Raw genomic sequence first — 15460 nt, forward strand, 5'->3', positions numbered from 1 at the left:
GGTGGATTTTGACTGTGGAGCGACCGATACTATGACCCATGATAAACAGGATTTCATGAATTTTTGTGGGACTATGAAAAGTCAAATACAGACTGCAGATGGATAATTTACTTCAGTAGAGGGGAATGGAACAATTGAGATTTCTCCGACATTGAAATTATCAAATTGTCTTTATGTTCCCAAATTGTCACATAAGTTGATGTCAATTAGTCACGTGACGAAGGAATTGAATTGTACATTACTGATGCATCCCAATTTCTGTGTATTACAGGATATCAGGACGGGGAGGATAATTGGGCGTGGTACTGAGCGTCAAGGCCACTACTATGTTGACGAGATGGCTCACCAAGGCAGTGCCGCAATGCTGGCTCACGGATCTGCTACTCGAGATGCTTGGTTGTGGCACAGACGTTTAGGTCATCCATCTCTTGGTTATTTTAAACTACTTTTTCCAAAATTTTCAAATCTTAAGGATTTTGATTGTGAGTCATGTGTTTTGGCAAAAAGCCACAGACAATCGTTTAAGTCTACTAAAACTCGTGTTAAGAGTCTTTTTCACTCGTGCATGCTGATGTTTGGGGCCCGCGCCCGTTATTGGTGATCATGGTTTTAGATATTTCGTATTATTTGTGGATGATTGTTCAAGAATGACGTGGGTATATTTTTTGAAAAACAAATCTGAAGTTTATGAAAAAATTATCCTTTTTTACAAATTGATCGAGACCTAATTTCAGACAACTATAAAGGTCCTTAGGTCTGATAATGGGAGGGAATTTGTTCACAAGGACATGTCAAAGTTTTTCATGGATAAATGGTTAGTTCACCAAACCTCGTGCCCCTATACCTCCGAACAAAACGGAGTAGCCGAAAAGAAGAATAGGATCATTATAGAAATAACTCGTGCTTTGTTTTTTGACTCAAATGTTCTGAAATTTTTATGGCCTGAAGCTGTTGCTACATCTTTTTATTTGGTGAACCGTCTCCCGACAAAATCTTAAAAATGAAAACCCCGTTGCACCTTTTGTCTTCTCTAGTCGATGTGCCTGAACCCCTTACCCTACCCCTTAAAATCTTTGGATGCTCGGTATATGTCCATGTTCCTAAACACGAGAGAACAAAATTTTCCGCGTGCGCAATAAAGTGTGTTTTTTTTGGGTATGGAATAAATCAGAAAGGATATAGGTGCTATGATCCATCGTCTAGGAAGATTATAACGACCATGAACTGTAACTTCTTGGAGTGTGAGTACTACTACACCAATCTTAGTAGTCAGGGGGAGAGTAGAACTATTGATAGGTCAAGTGGTGGTCAGGGGGAGAGTAGAACTATTGATAGGTCAAGTGGACCCTAAATTGGTTAGTGTCATCTCCAAGCGAATCTGCGGCGGAACCAACAGAGACAGCTAGCACTGCCGCCGAGCTCGTCTTGTCACCAGGAGAGCCTCCTCAGTCACCCACACCTGACCATCCCCCTCCAATGATATCTAAGATAACCACTGAAACTGATGTCAATAGTGCAACTATTCCTAACAATACTAATGTAGAACCCACGGAGAATGCTGCGATTGATGGGGACACTGGACAATACATACTCCCAGACAGGAGCACAAGGGGTGTTCCACCTAAAAGATACAGTCCCGAGCGTATATCAAAGAAAAGTAGATATTCAGTGGCAAACTTGGCAACGACAAATCTGACCGAAATGGCAAAGGCTTTTATGGCCGCATTATACGAGGAAGAAGAGCTTCCCCGGACAGCAGAGGAGGCGATAAAATCCCACATTGGAGGGAAGCAATGCTTGTGGAAATGAAGGCACTAATGAAGAATAAAACGTGGGAAGCAGTGATAGATCTCCCATATGTCCGTTCAAAGGACCAGCTAGCAGATATCCTCACGAAAGCAGTGGATGCGGGAAGTTTTGGTGAAGTATTAGGCAAGTTAAGAATGAGAAATCCTCTTACTTAACTTGATGGGGAGTGTTGGAAGATATGCAAAGACCACGGAAGATACACGAAGATCACGGAATCAATTAAAATTATGCTTCCCCTAATTATAGCTAGGGTAAATCATGTCTATATCTTACCATATGTAGAATGCTCTCTACCTATTTAGGCGTGTACTCCCTCTCCTTTGTGAATAGACTTGAATGAATATAATTCCTCCATTCAACAATTTTGTATATGTATGTAGTAATTAAAGTGCATAAATATTTCTTTTTTGACGAATGTGCAAATATAACGGTGAACATATAACTAATAAAGTTGCTGGTCTATGTTTGGATTTATATATCGTTGTTCAAACACTTTCCTAATCACCGATTTCTGGAATGTTGAAAAAACAATTCTTTATTAGTTTCCGGCTGAGAAATAACAATATGTTTTTTCTCCCATTATTTTTAGTTTCCAGGAATTTCGACTTGGTTGCAGGCAAGATTCCACTATCACAAATACACAACAATTTTCATTCAAAACTAACATTATTTAAAGATGGCTGGCTGTATTCGACGATAGACCAAGATAAGTAAATCCGAGGAGTAATAAAATACTACTTCACCTGTTCATAAAAAATAGTCTCATTTGTGGATGGAGAAAAAGTGATTAAAGTATAAAAACTTTTTTACTTTTAGAAATGAGATTATTTTTTTTGGGTATTTTTAAATGGCAAAATGAGACTATTTTTTATAAACGGATGAAATATTAATAAATTATTGAGTCAATCACGTCCTATAAGACATAAGTTATATAGTCTCATTACTGAAATACAATGGCTTTCGATATTTTCATTAAGATTGTGACAGAATGTTGGGTCATGTATGTTTATGGTTTTCTAATTGGGCATAATGAGCTATTAGTCTTGATCATTTATTAATTTAAGATCATTATATATTTAGCCGCCATAGTTTATTGAACTGCATCACATCACAACTCTTATGTCATGTCGAATTATATGCACAATTGAATGAGTAAAATCTAAATACAATTGAAATTAAATAAATAATAGTATCAATAAGACAAACTAGGTTGGCTTGATTTGACGTGAATACCTCTGGAGATAGAATACAAGAAACTTCATCACAAAACTAGATATTTAATTATTATTAAAATCATGAATTATGAACTAAATTCAACTAGGGCTGGCAAAATATACCGTAATACCGAAATACCGCACTTATCGTACCGAAAAAATACCGAAAATACCGAATTTGCGGTACGGTATGATACCGTACCGATAGATTTCGGTACGGTAAAGGTATAGATTTTCCTATACCGCGGTATACCGCAATATACCGCATTTACACTATTTGCCAAAAATTTTATATATATGTTGTATTTAAAATTTATATAAAAAATAGTTAATATGCTAAAATTCCTAACCCTACTTTCATATTTTAGTTCAACCGCCCCAACCCCAAACACACTTATGCAAGTCCACTGTATAGATTTGATTATGGTGTAGTTCAGGGGCGGAGCTAGAAATTTGTAGGAAAGGGGGCAAATTTACATAAGAAGGAATTTTAAAATCTTGAGGAGGGGCATTTAGTAGAAGATTAAAAGAAATTAATTTAAAATAGGTATATAAATACATGAGATGGAAAATATGAGGTGGGGCAATTGCCCCTCTTTTGTCCCATGTAAATCCGCCCCTGGTGTAGTTTTAATCTTTTGGATATTATTTAAATAAGTAAAATTTTATTTAAAATATTTGGCTATAATAGAATTTTTTGGGTATGAAACACAAGTATTACGGTATGTCATACCTTATTTTGGTATACCGTACTCGGTATGTCATACCTTATTTCGGTATAATGTAAAAGTACGGTATACAGCAATACGGTATGGTATACCGCATAAACGGTATGGTAACGGTATCGAAAAATAATCATACTGAATTTTGCGGTATACCGCAAGGAGGTATACCGAAAAATTCGGTAAAGTATAGGTATGACATTTTCTCATACCGCAATTTACGGTACGGTATGCGGTATGACATTTTGAGTGCGGTATACCGTACCGTGCCACCCCTAAATTCAACTGTGTTATAAAATTCATAAACTTTGAGCTTGTAGCCAATTTTACTTAAATAGATACTTGGCATGGCAAGTTAGATTATGAGTTTATAAAATCAAAACGAGGAGACAAGTCAATTTATCAAAACGAGATTGTTTCGACTGTGATCGGGCCATTGGTAATCGTACCTAGTTTTAATTTTGAGGAATATGGCGCCAAGCCAAGTGAGCATTTCCCTCTTAATTTCCAAATCACACATTGTCGCATCCTTCCTTCAAATAAGATTCATCAAATGAGTGACTTGAAACCTCGTCGAGACCACACTCATTCTCAGACGAATCCTACTGGAGTTTGTGTGATTGATTACATGTTTTTTTTTTTTTTATTATTATTATTACGAGCATCTATTAATATTGTATAAATCGTTTGAATGCATGAATTGGGTGTTTGAGGGATTAACGATAAGAGAATCGTGGTAATTAGGAGAAGAGTTTCTCTATTGATTGGGCCGGGGTGGTGAAGCTAGCCTCGATTTTGGTGCAGAGAGCAAGATAATAGTGAGATAGCAATCGCCAGAACTCGGGAAGGCGGCCACATATGAAGTGTGAGCGCGCAGCTTGAGCCAAAACAATTGTATAGGTTCTCAATCATATTATATCAAAGTTCATAATAGTCATAAAAATAACAGTTGTTAAGTCATAATAGTACTTTCTTTAAAATATTATGCTCGAACGATGGCATTACTTCCATCAGTAAAGCATAATTATTTTAGTTGTATGATTTTGTATTGAATGAGAATCAAAATGATTTTCCGTCTTAAATGGGCCCCCGTATAATATCCACACATTTATATTGGGCTCAGATATAGTTTTGTTTACTGTTCATACTCCCGTTGGAAAAGTAAAAGAAAAAAAGGTAGTACTATTTGAGTCCATGTAACACAAACCACTTTCTTAATTCACATTTGATTATATTCAAGCTACAAAATCTTGTTTTACATAAATCAAAATTTTACTAAACACATCGTTTGAACACTGTCCATTTCAATGCACAAATACGAGTACATAAACGATCAACAACAACAACAACTATACTAATGTAGCATAAACACTCTAACAACAAACACGTCTTTCTACAAATGGGAGAAACAGAGTTTCATTGTGAACGGTGTTGGTGAACTAACTTTCACTATAACTACAGCTTAATCGATTATATATCAATTGGTGAAGTGGGTGAGATCATGATTGCACACATATATGGATTACCAATTCAATGTAGTCTGGAAATGGACTTTTGCCGCGTTTCTCCCCAGCAAGCATACACAAAAGCACAATCACGCACAAGTGTTTAAATAGAAATTTATCCGAGCGTATCGACTTCTGCTGCATTTCTCCGCAAAATCGAACTCATGGTAATGAGCCTCACTCACAACAAAATACCTATGTCATTCTGTGTACGATAGAATGGAAGAAGGGTAGAATGAGATAAATACTTAGGTCATTCTTTATTATTTCATCCAATAGTACTATTCCCGTTACTTAGATAGGAATATAATTGATAAATATTGGTGACTCTCGGATAGAGTAAAAGAATGGAAAGATCCATTTGACAATGAACTATTGATTCTAAGCCATCTCTGACAATCAATCAATAATTCGAAGTGATTTTGTTTAATGTTCTTATTAAACTATCGTTTATACTATATTAATATAGGAAGATCCATTGGAAAGGAAGAAACACCTTTGTAAAAATAGAATGAAGGTAGGAAATAAGTAACAATTACAAAACCAGGATGAACTTTTTTTTTATCGAGATGAATGATGGACTTCGAGATTAATTTAACTTAACGCCAACAAATTGTTGCATTCATGGCTAATTATGCATTTTTTTGATATATTAGAATATCTTAGAAGAAATACGAGAAGTAATAGTTCTATCATTGTAGGAGTAAATATTTTATACAAATGATATTCGAGGACTTGAATTGGCAATAGATTAAATAATGAGTAGTACTCCTTCCGTCCCGTGCTACTCGCTCGTTTGCTTTTCGTCACGGAGATTAAGGAATGAGTGTATAGTAAAGTCAACAATTGCGGCTATATGTGATAATTTTTACTAAAAATGGAAAGAGTGCAAATAACTTAGGACGCCCAGAAAGGAAATAAGTGCAAGTAACACGGGACGGAGTATTTAAAATCTTACTACTATAAACATTATGCGCCAAATTGAAGATCAGAAATTTCATTCGAAAAATAAACGTCTGTGAAAAGCAAAGCATATGTATTTCTTCGATGGCGCGAACAGGAAACTTACCTTGGATACCCATTCCAAGCATCGATCTTATATTTACTCGAAAGAAATGAAAAACCCAATTGTTTATAGATTTTGAGAATTTTTTTTTGCAACGGTGATTTTTATCCATTTCCTGGGCAGATAATTCAATTATTGTGAGGTAGCAGAAATTGGGGAAATTTTAGAGATGGGTTTGCTCTCAAACAGAGTGGAGCGAAATGAGATCAAACCAGGGGATCATATCTACACTTACCGAGCTGTCTTTGCATACTCTCATCGTGGTTAGTTTATCGAATGTCTTTCTTTTTTCTTTGTGTGTCTGCGATTATCATTCTGCAAATAAAGGGAGCTGCCAATGTTGGCTGTCAATTGTTATTAATTCTTGCTGAATTTCTCCTTATTATTAGTTTCTTGAATGTGCTTTGATGGTTTGGCGAATTTTTGATGGTAGTAAATGCAGGTAAAAGAAAATATAGATCACGACACAAGGAATTACGTGGTTCGATTTACTGAGGTAAATCTACGTCCACGGGAAGAAAGGAGGGCAAGATTGTATTGCTTGATCTGGTTTACAGCTTACAAATACAGACTTGCTATATGATCTTTGATGTCTAGAGAGCTCTTTTTCTCCTTCCTAGTCTATCTGATCTAAGTTCTATTTATACATTGAACTAAGATCGTGGCTTGCATCACCACTAACTAGGTCGTGGCTTACATCATCACTAATTAGGTCGTGGCTTACATCATCACTAATTAGATCGTGGATGTCGTGGAGGTCATGAGATCCTGCATGGGTCCACCACTAAATAGATCGTGTAGTGGAGGTCGTGGAGGTTCTGCATGAGTCCACTATCTCCCAGTTCGGTTGAAAACTGAGACCGAACTGCTGAACTATTGCCGAGCAGCTTTTGCCGATCTGAGAGTAGAGCTTGATTGGTCGGCTTTTACCGAGCTGTAGGCTGGGGCCGAACTCTTTGGTAATGCCGAACTGATACTCTTCCTTGGGCTTTGGGCTGATGGGCCGTCACTGCTATTGGGCTTGTTTAGTACGTACCCCATCACTACCCCCCCCCGAAAAGCGAAGTGAATCACTTCGGCGAAGCGAGTCACTTCGGCATTCTGGATAAAGGTACGGGGGAGGCTGACGTTAGGGGACGTGCCTTGCGCGTGACTGCATTAAATGCGACAGTAAAATCCGGCCGTTGAATCCTGAAAAGGTGGGATTCGAAACGGTGCGATGATTTTGAAATCTTCTCCGAATCTGATAAATACGTCCTTTCTTCATCAGTTGAACACTTTTGCTATTGCTTCTTCTGCATTCTCTCTCTTTTGCGTAAAAATTTCCTTCCGCTTTCAAGAATTTCTTCAGAATTTCTTCAGACTTTCAAAGAGTAAGAACTATGTCTTCTTCTTCTTCTTCTGAGTCAGGTAGCGGTAGGAAAGGGGATAAGGGATCTTCTAGCCGGAAAGAATCCGGGGAGAAGACCGTAGAGTATTTTCACAGCATCTTGAGTAAGGATACTGTGATATCCCTACACGAAAAATATTTTTTTCCTGGGGGGAAGGTTGCGATTCCCGACGACCTTCATAGGGCTGACTCGCCGCCGGAGGGTTACGCCACCGTTTATGAAGCCGGCTTGGAATGCGGGCTTCGTTTCCCTCTTCCCCCTGCCTTTGTAGAGCTGCTTGATTTTTTTCAACTCCCTTTAGGTCAGGTGACTCCGAACTCTTGGAGGCACTTATCGGCCTTTGCTGCCGAACTGCGTAGGCTAGATAAGGATCTGTCTCTGAGGGCAATCCTTAATTTCTTCCAGTTTAAGAGAAAAGGATCTTGGTTTTACTTGATCCCTTTACAGCCTTTTAGGGCCTTCTGCAAAACCAAGTGGCCAAAGTGGCAACATCGCTTCTTTTTTTATAATAGGACAGCGGCTCCGGGCTTTCCCTGGAGAGGGCCGAAGTCCGTGATTCCTCATCCTCGGTTAGAACCGTTGGACGAGCTCGAGGGCGAGCTCAATAAGATTCCTATGATTAGGAAGCAGTACCTGGAGTCTGAGCTCGTCAAGGGCGACTTCGTGTTCGACTCCTCGTCTTCGGACGAAGAGACTGAGGGTGAGGAATTCTTTTTTATGCATTACTGCCTTGACGACGAAAACTAACCTTGTTTTCTTGCTTTTTGGCAGTGAACTTGCTAAACAAGCTCGGTCGCAAATCCTCCGAATCTAAGGAACCGGAGAGGCCGAAAACCACCAGCTCGGCGTCTGATGCCGAGAAGAATCCGAAGAGGCAAAAGACCTCTTCGGATCCAAAGAAGCCGGAGTCGACTTCGGCAAATAGGAAGGGGAAGACCCAGAAGCCCCCAAGAGCGCCGGAGAAAGACGTGGTCTTGGCGCCTCCTTCGGAACATATCTGTGAGCCCTTTTTATGGCCCACGGACTTCGCCGAGGTGAATTCTCTTCTTGATTTTCTGGCCTTGCTTTTTTCCTGTATTTTTTGTGGCCCCTCGGTTGACTTTTTCCTTTTTCCATTTTCAGAGGAACGATATGTTCTCCAAGCTCGTCGCCGTTGAACTCTCCAAAGCGTCCAACGATTATGCTGAGATGCAGAGGAAGTTGGCGGCTGCTCGTCACCAGGCCGAACAGGCTAAGGCAGACTTTGAGAAGGCCAGAGCTGCTAAGATCTCGGCCCAGGATGAAGCCCAGTTTGCCAAAAACCAGCTCGTCATCCAGCGAGAGCAGACGAAACGGAGGGATGCTGCCGCCGTGGTTGCCCAAGGGGAGGTTCTCCGTGCTTTCGCGGAGAAACTCTTTCTGAGCAATCAATTTTCGGCCTTTGTCGGTGATCTGCTGAAACTGATGACCGATAATGCCGAGCAGGGGCCCGAAGTCGTCCTGCCGCTGTACGGCCGAGAGATAACAGCTCGTCTCCAGAGTCTGCCGATCCTTGAGGAGCTTGCTTCGTCCTCGGTCCTGCTTTCTGCTGACCGAGTTCGTAGTTGCCGAGCTGACCGGGACGAGAATATGGAGGCTATCTTTGCCTCCTTAGGGCCAGTTTCACCCGCTCCAATTTTCCACGGAGAGGGTGAGACCGAGCAGCTTGATCAGCAGACCGGAGACAGGCAGGCCGAGCAAGAGGTGCTGCTGATCGGTGATGGGGGCACCGAGCAGGCTGGGGGGAGCAGGGAGGCCGAGGCTGAAGCTGAGGCAGACAAGGAGAAGGAAGCTGAACCTCACCGAGGAGCCGGAGACGAAGCTGGCGGAGTATGATTTCGTCTCCCTTCTCTTAGTTTAGTTTCTTCCTTGTTGTAAAATGCCTTGAAGCCCTCCTTGTGTAAAAAAATTTTTTTCTTATGAATGAAAAAATTCTTCTTTCTGCACTTGTGTCTTCGTATAGCTTTTCGTACTCTCTTTTACTCCTGTTGTGGTTTACTACCTGCTCAGTAAACTGAAATGCCGAACTGACATAGGCTGCTTTGTATTCTTAACTCTTAAGGAGCTGGAGGTACTTCACTGGAAGCGGCTGTACTCTTCCGCTTTAGACGAAGCTGAGAAAAAAGCCATAGCTGACCAGATGAAGAATGACGAACTCTTGGCTTGTTTAGTGAAGCTGGAGGCCGACAATAAGGACTTAGAGTCCGAAAAGAAAGATCTGGAGGCCGAACTGAATACTGCTGTCGCTGAGAGGACTGCGTATGAGGATTTCATCAGCAGGCGCGGGGGAATGACCATCTCTGAAGTTCAGGAACGAGTTGACGAACTGTGGGAGGAATATCATGTACTCCGGAGGAACAATGCGCTGGAGAGCTCGGCTTGCCAACAAGTCGTGAAATCATTGCGGCGTTGGGCTTCTCGGTACGACATCGTTCTTTCCCGGCGTCCTTCAATCGAGAGATTCCTTAGGCATTTCCCGCCAACAGATGCTCATACTCCAGCTCAAACCTCTGATCCACTTGCTCAAAATCCTACTCCAAATCAGCAACGAACTCAGGAGCAACCGGAAACGTCAAGACGAGAACGGACTCAGGAGCAACCGGAAACGTCAAGACAAGGACGGACTGAAGTTCGTAGAGGAGCTGTGATTATGAGTGAGCAAGATCAACAAATGCTTCGTGAAGAGACTCTTCGCCGCCGAGGTGCCAGAACTTCCCGGACTCAAGGAAGAGGCGGTAGGTCGATCAGAGCATCTCGTCGACCTGCTTATTCTTCAGCTGCCCGGAACGCCCGAACTCGGCTTCACGAGGATTTTTTGAATAGATGGCTCAACTTTAGCAACCAGGGACAGTAGAATAGTCCTTTGTAATAGCGTAACGCCTTCTCGTAGGGCAGCGGAGTTGTATGCCGAACAAGTTTTAATAAATGAAATCTTCATTTCGCTTCTATCACTGCGTATTTACAGCTCAGCGAAAAAATTTCATCGTGCTCGTCCTCGGTCTTATGAAGTAAACTTCTTTGACCGGACTCGTCCTCGGTCTTATGAAGTAAGCTTCTTTGACCGGACTCGTCTTTGGTCTTATGAAGTAAACTTCTTTGACCGGACTTGGTCCTCGGTCTTATGAAATAAACTTCTTTGACCGGACTCGTCTTTGGTCTTATGAAGTAAACTTCTTTGACCGGACTCGTCTTTGGTCTTATGAAGTAAATTTCTTTGACCGGACTAAGCTTGTGTCCTAATTTGGCGAGTTTTATCGCTCGGATCGGACTTTCCCTTGTCCTAATTTGGGGATCGGACTTTCCCTTGTCCTAATTCGGCGAGTTTTATCGCGTGGATCGGACTTTCCCTTGTCCTAATTCGGCGAGTTTTATCGCGTGGATCGGACTTTCCCTTGTCCTAATTCGGCGAGTTTTATCGCGTGGATCGGACTTTCCCTTTGTTGCAGTTCGTTTCAGACGAACTGCTTGTTTCTTAAGCTGAATTGTGGTCTTGTATCCTCCTTAGAAGCTTGGACTCACAATCGTTGGCTTATATATGTTCTAAAAAGGGGATCAGCCTTCGAAGAACAAGATACCTCAGTAACATTTGTAAGAGACGACACGCACATAGACAGACAAAACGTACATAGACAAACAAAACGCACATAGACAAACAAAACGCACATAGACAAACATGAAAAACAAGTAAAAAACAAAGAAAGCACATACCCCTAGGACCGAACTAGACACAAGACTGACTGACCGGACTGTCTCTTACAAATGGAACTTCTTGAGGTTGGAAATGTACCATGTTCGGGGTACTTGTTCTCCTGACATGTGAGTCAATTTATAAGACCCTTTGCCGAGGACTTCTGACACCCGATATGGACCTTCCCATGTGGGTTCGAGTTTGCCCAGCTTTTCTGCTCGGCTTACTTCGTTGTTTCTCAAGACGAGATTTCCCACTTGAAATTGCAGCTTTTTCACCTTTTGGTTATAATACCGGGCTACTTGCTCCTTGTACTTGGCTGCTTTTATGCAGGCCAATTCTCTTCTTTCTTCGGCCAGATCTAGTTCGGCTCTCAGTCCGTCATCATTCATTTCTGAGGAGAAATTTAGAGTTCGGGGACTGGGTACGCCGATCTCAACCGGAATCACGGCGGGCGGGCGGCTTCTCAGGATTGAGACGTGGCCCCAATCGGTCTTGCACCGGAGTCCTTTGAATCCTTTTAAAAGGAGTTCGGCGAGGATGTCCCTGATCGCCAAAAGGAGTTCGGCGAGGATGTCCCTGATCGCTATGATCGGGCTTCCTCCCGTCTCCTCGGGATGAGCTGTCTAAAGACCGTTTGCGACGGTCTGCCTCATCGGCACGGGAGAACTGGTCCGCAATGTCCCACATCTCTTGAGCTGTTTGCGGACTGCATTCCACGAGCTTTCTGTAGAGAGCTCCGGGCAGGATTCCATTTTGGAATGCCGAAATGACAAGTAGATCATTGAGATCATCTACTTGTAGGCATTCCTTGTGGAACCTCGTCATAAAGTCGCTGATCTTTTCGTCGCGACCTTGACGTGTAGAAAGCAGCTGAGCCGAAGTGATTCGGGCTTCCGCTTTCTGAAAGAACCTCATGTGGAAAGCATCCATTAGATCTCGGTAAGATCTAATGCTGCCTTGGGGGAGGCTATCGAACCACCTTCTTGCGTTCCCGATAAGCAGCTCGGGAAACAGCTTGCACATATGGACCTCATTGAGACCCTGGTTCGCCATGTTATACTGATAGCGTCCCAGGAAGTCATGAGGATTCACTAACCCGTCATAAGTCATTGACGGAGTTCGGTAGTTCTGTGGTAAGGGAGTTCGGGTGATATCGTCCGAGAACGGAGTCTTCAATGCTCCGTACATGGCGAACCCGACATCTCTTCGGTATGGAGGAGATGGAGTTCTCCTGTGATTCCGGTACCGAGGAGGAACAGGAACATGTCGGGGTTGAGGATTCTTCTTCCTGGAAGACACGGCACTACTGCGGTAGTGACTTTCATGTCTGGATGAGGAGGGAGAATCCACCGTTTTCGTCTCCGGCTTTTGGCCCTTTTGCAGGAAAATTAAGAACTCTTCCTGCTTCTCGGCCAAAAACAATTTGACAGCCTCGTTCAAATCGGGCTGCTGGGAAGACTCGGTGCGATGAGTCTTTGAGCGGCTTGTTCCTTCTCCGTGAGAACTGGAAGTAGATTTCTCCCGAGGCTGTTTTCCAGACCTGCGGGCTGGACTAGCTTCCTCATGGTTATCACGAACGGTATTATGGGTGTTACGTGATCTGGTATGCATTTTTTTGGTGGAAGAGGATCAAAAACTCGCTTTATCACAAATTTGGTTCTCTGTTTCCCACAGACGGCGCCAGTGATGGTTTGGCGAATTTTTGATGGTAGTAAATGCAGGTAAAAGAAAATATAGATCACGACACAAGGAATTACGTGGTTCGATTTACTGAGGTAAATCTACGTCCACGGGAAGAAAGGAGGGCAAGATTGTATTGCTTGATCTGGTTTACAGCTTACAAATACAGACTTGCTATATGATCTTTGATGTCTAGAGAGCTCTTTTTCTCCTTCCTAGTCTATCTGATCTAAGTTCTATTTATACATTGAACTAAGATCGTGGCTTGCATCACCACTAACTAGGTCGTGGCTTACATCATCACTAATTAGGTCGTGGCTTACATCATCACTAATTAGATCGTGGATGTCGTGGAGGTCATGAGATCCTGCATGGGTCCACCACTAAATAGATCGTGTAGTGGAGGTTCTGCATGAGTCCACTATCTCCCAGTTCGGTTGAAAACTGAGACCGAACTGCTGAACTATTGCCGAGCAGCTTTTGCCGATCTGAGAGTAGAGCTTGATTGATCGGCTTTTACCGAGCTGTAGGCTGGGGCCGAACTCTTTGGTAATGCCGAACTGATACTCTTCCTTGGGCTTTGGGCTGATGGGCCGTCACTGCTATTGGGCTTGTTTAGTACGTACCCCATCACTTTGCCCTTTTTTTTTTACTTTGGCGTTGTCATTGCAAGTCTTTTCACATGGGTTGTTATGTTCTTGTTTTGCGTTTATTTTAACGAGTTGGAGAATTTGATGATGTTCAGTGTTGAAAGTGTAATCTTGGATTACAAATCTGATATTTGTCAACTGCACAACTGATAGCAATCGTATTGAAATTGTACTATTTAGTTTATCGATTTGAGTGTTTTTTCTCCATGTGCTCATTCAAGAATTGACAATGTTGGGTTCTAGATGGGATTATGCACCATATTTAACAACTTTCAGATGTTAAAAACTAGGCATATTCCCTCAATCTTGTGACAGAGAACCCATGTTAGGCAAGATGGACTTGAGAGATATGTACATGGTTTATGATTGTGTTCATTGATCATCTAGTTTCTCATAATGAGACTCCAACCAAGGCATGCATTGAGAGCATAATATTGGTTCAAACCACATTGGCCGAGTAAGGCGAGTTGCATAAGGCAAAATTATGTTAGCTCCTCAGCTTTATGGCCAAGACCGCCTTTCTCTGGATTGTATGTCATTTAGCTCCAAAAACCCAAATGGAGTCTTTCAATGGTGATCTATTACCGATCTCCTCTGTGAACTTGACTTATTCCCATGGTCTTAGTGAACCTACCAATCTATCCATGGTAAAAGGTAAAAACCAAGAAGAATTAGCTATGTGGTCTAACTTCTAAGCTAAGAACATCTAGCATGTCTTAAGTTGAAGCAATTGTCCTCTGTAAATCTGCAAATATGTTTGATCAGTTTCTTCTTAAATCCTTTCTAGTTTTGTTCACATGAACATATTAACTTGTGTGATTGTTTTTTCTTGCTTTACGGTTAAGAATCTATTCCCTACCATGGACTATGTTATTATGCAGGTATCTTTGTCGGAAGCAGCAAAGTGGTTCATTTCACGCTTGTTTCTACCTCTTCCACATCCTCAAACGAAGCATACAGCGTGACTGCACAATGTCCGACCTTTCCTGACTGTGGTTTGAGGCAGCCAGACAGTGGGGTTGTCCTCTCCTGCATCGACTGCTTCCTCAACAACGGCTCCCTCTATTCCTTCAAGTATGGGGTGAGTCCATCAATTTTCCTTGCTAAAGTACGTGGAGGCACATGCACGACTGCAGGATCAGATCCACCCGAGATAGTCATTCACCGAGCAATGTATCTATTCAGGAACGGATTTGGGAACTATGACGTGTTCCAGAACAACTGTGAGGATTTCGCCCTGTACTGTAAGACTGGTCTCCTCATAGTTGATCGTCTAGGGGTGGGGAGAAGCGGACAGGCTTCTTCCGTCCTTGGTTCACCACTGGCAGCTCTTCTCTCTTCCCCTCTCAAGCTGCTGATGCCAAGTCCGATCGAGGTGGCTACAATGACAGCAGGAATGTACTGCGTTAGTAGATATGCAACTGACATTGGTGTTAGAACTGACGTCGTCAAGGTCTCTGTTGAGGATCTGGCTATGAATCTTGGTTGGGGTAGTAATGAACAAATACCTCAAGAAAATGAGGTCTCTAACATTAATGCCTATGTTCTGTTGTTGAGATATGAGTGAAAAATGTGACTGAACAGAAGTTGGTCTGATTAATATGTTTGATGTGGTGGAATGTTGATGATTTGGTTGTTTATGTTGGCAGTCTTGATCATCTCTCTCTCTCTCCCTTTCTGTTTCTTAGTTGCATGCCAAATATGGAAATGGGAC

At 42.1% G+C, this 15460-nt stretch overlaps 1 protein-coding gene across 1 annotated transcript; it reads left to right on the forward strand.

Annotated features, from left to right (window-relative positions):
* The first annotated feature begins 6275 nt into the window (after positions 1 to 6275).
* On the forward strand, positions 6276 to 15404 carry LOC121769957 (protein LEAD-SENSITIVE 1-like). The gene is made up of 2 exons (XM_042166740.1): positions 6276 to 6579; positions 14628 to 15404. Exons 1-2 carry the CDS (start codon positions 6486 to 6488, stop codon positions 15311 to 15313), a joined length of 780 nt encoding a protein of 259 aa, XP_042022674.1. The 5' UTR covers positions 6276 to 6485; the 3' UTR covers positions 15314 to 15404.
* Positions 15405 to 15460: the final 56 nt, after the last annotated feature.

Source organism: Salvia splendens, chromosome 2, assembly GCF_004379255.2.
Source record: "Salvia splendens isolate huo1 chromosome 2, SspV2, whole genome shotgun sequence".
Classification (NCBI taxonomy): Eukaryota; Viridiplantae; Streptophyta; class Magnoliopsida; order Lamiales; family Lamiaceae; genus Salvia; species Salvia splendens.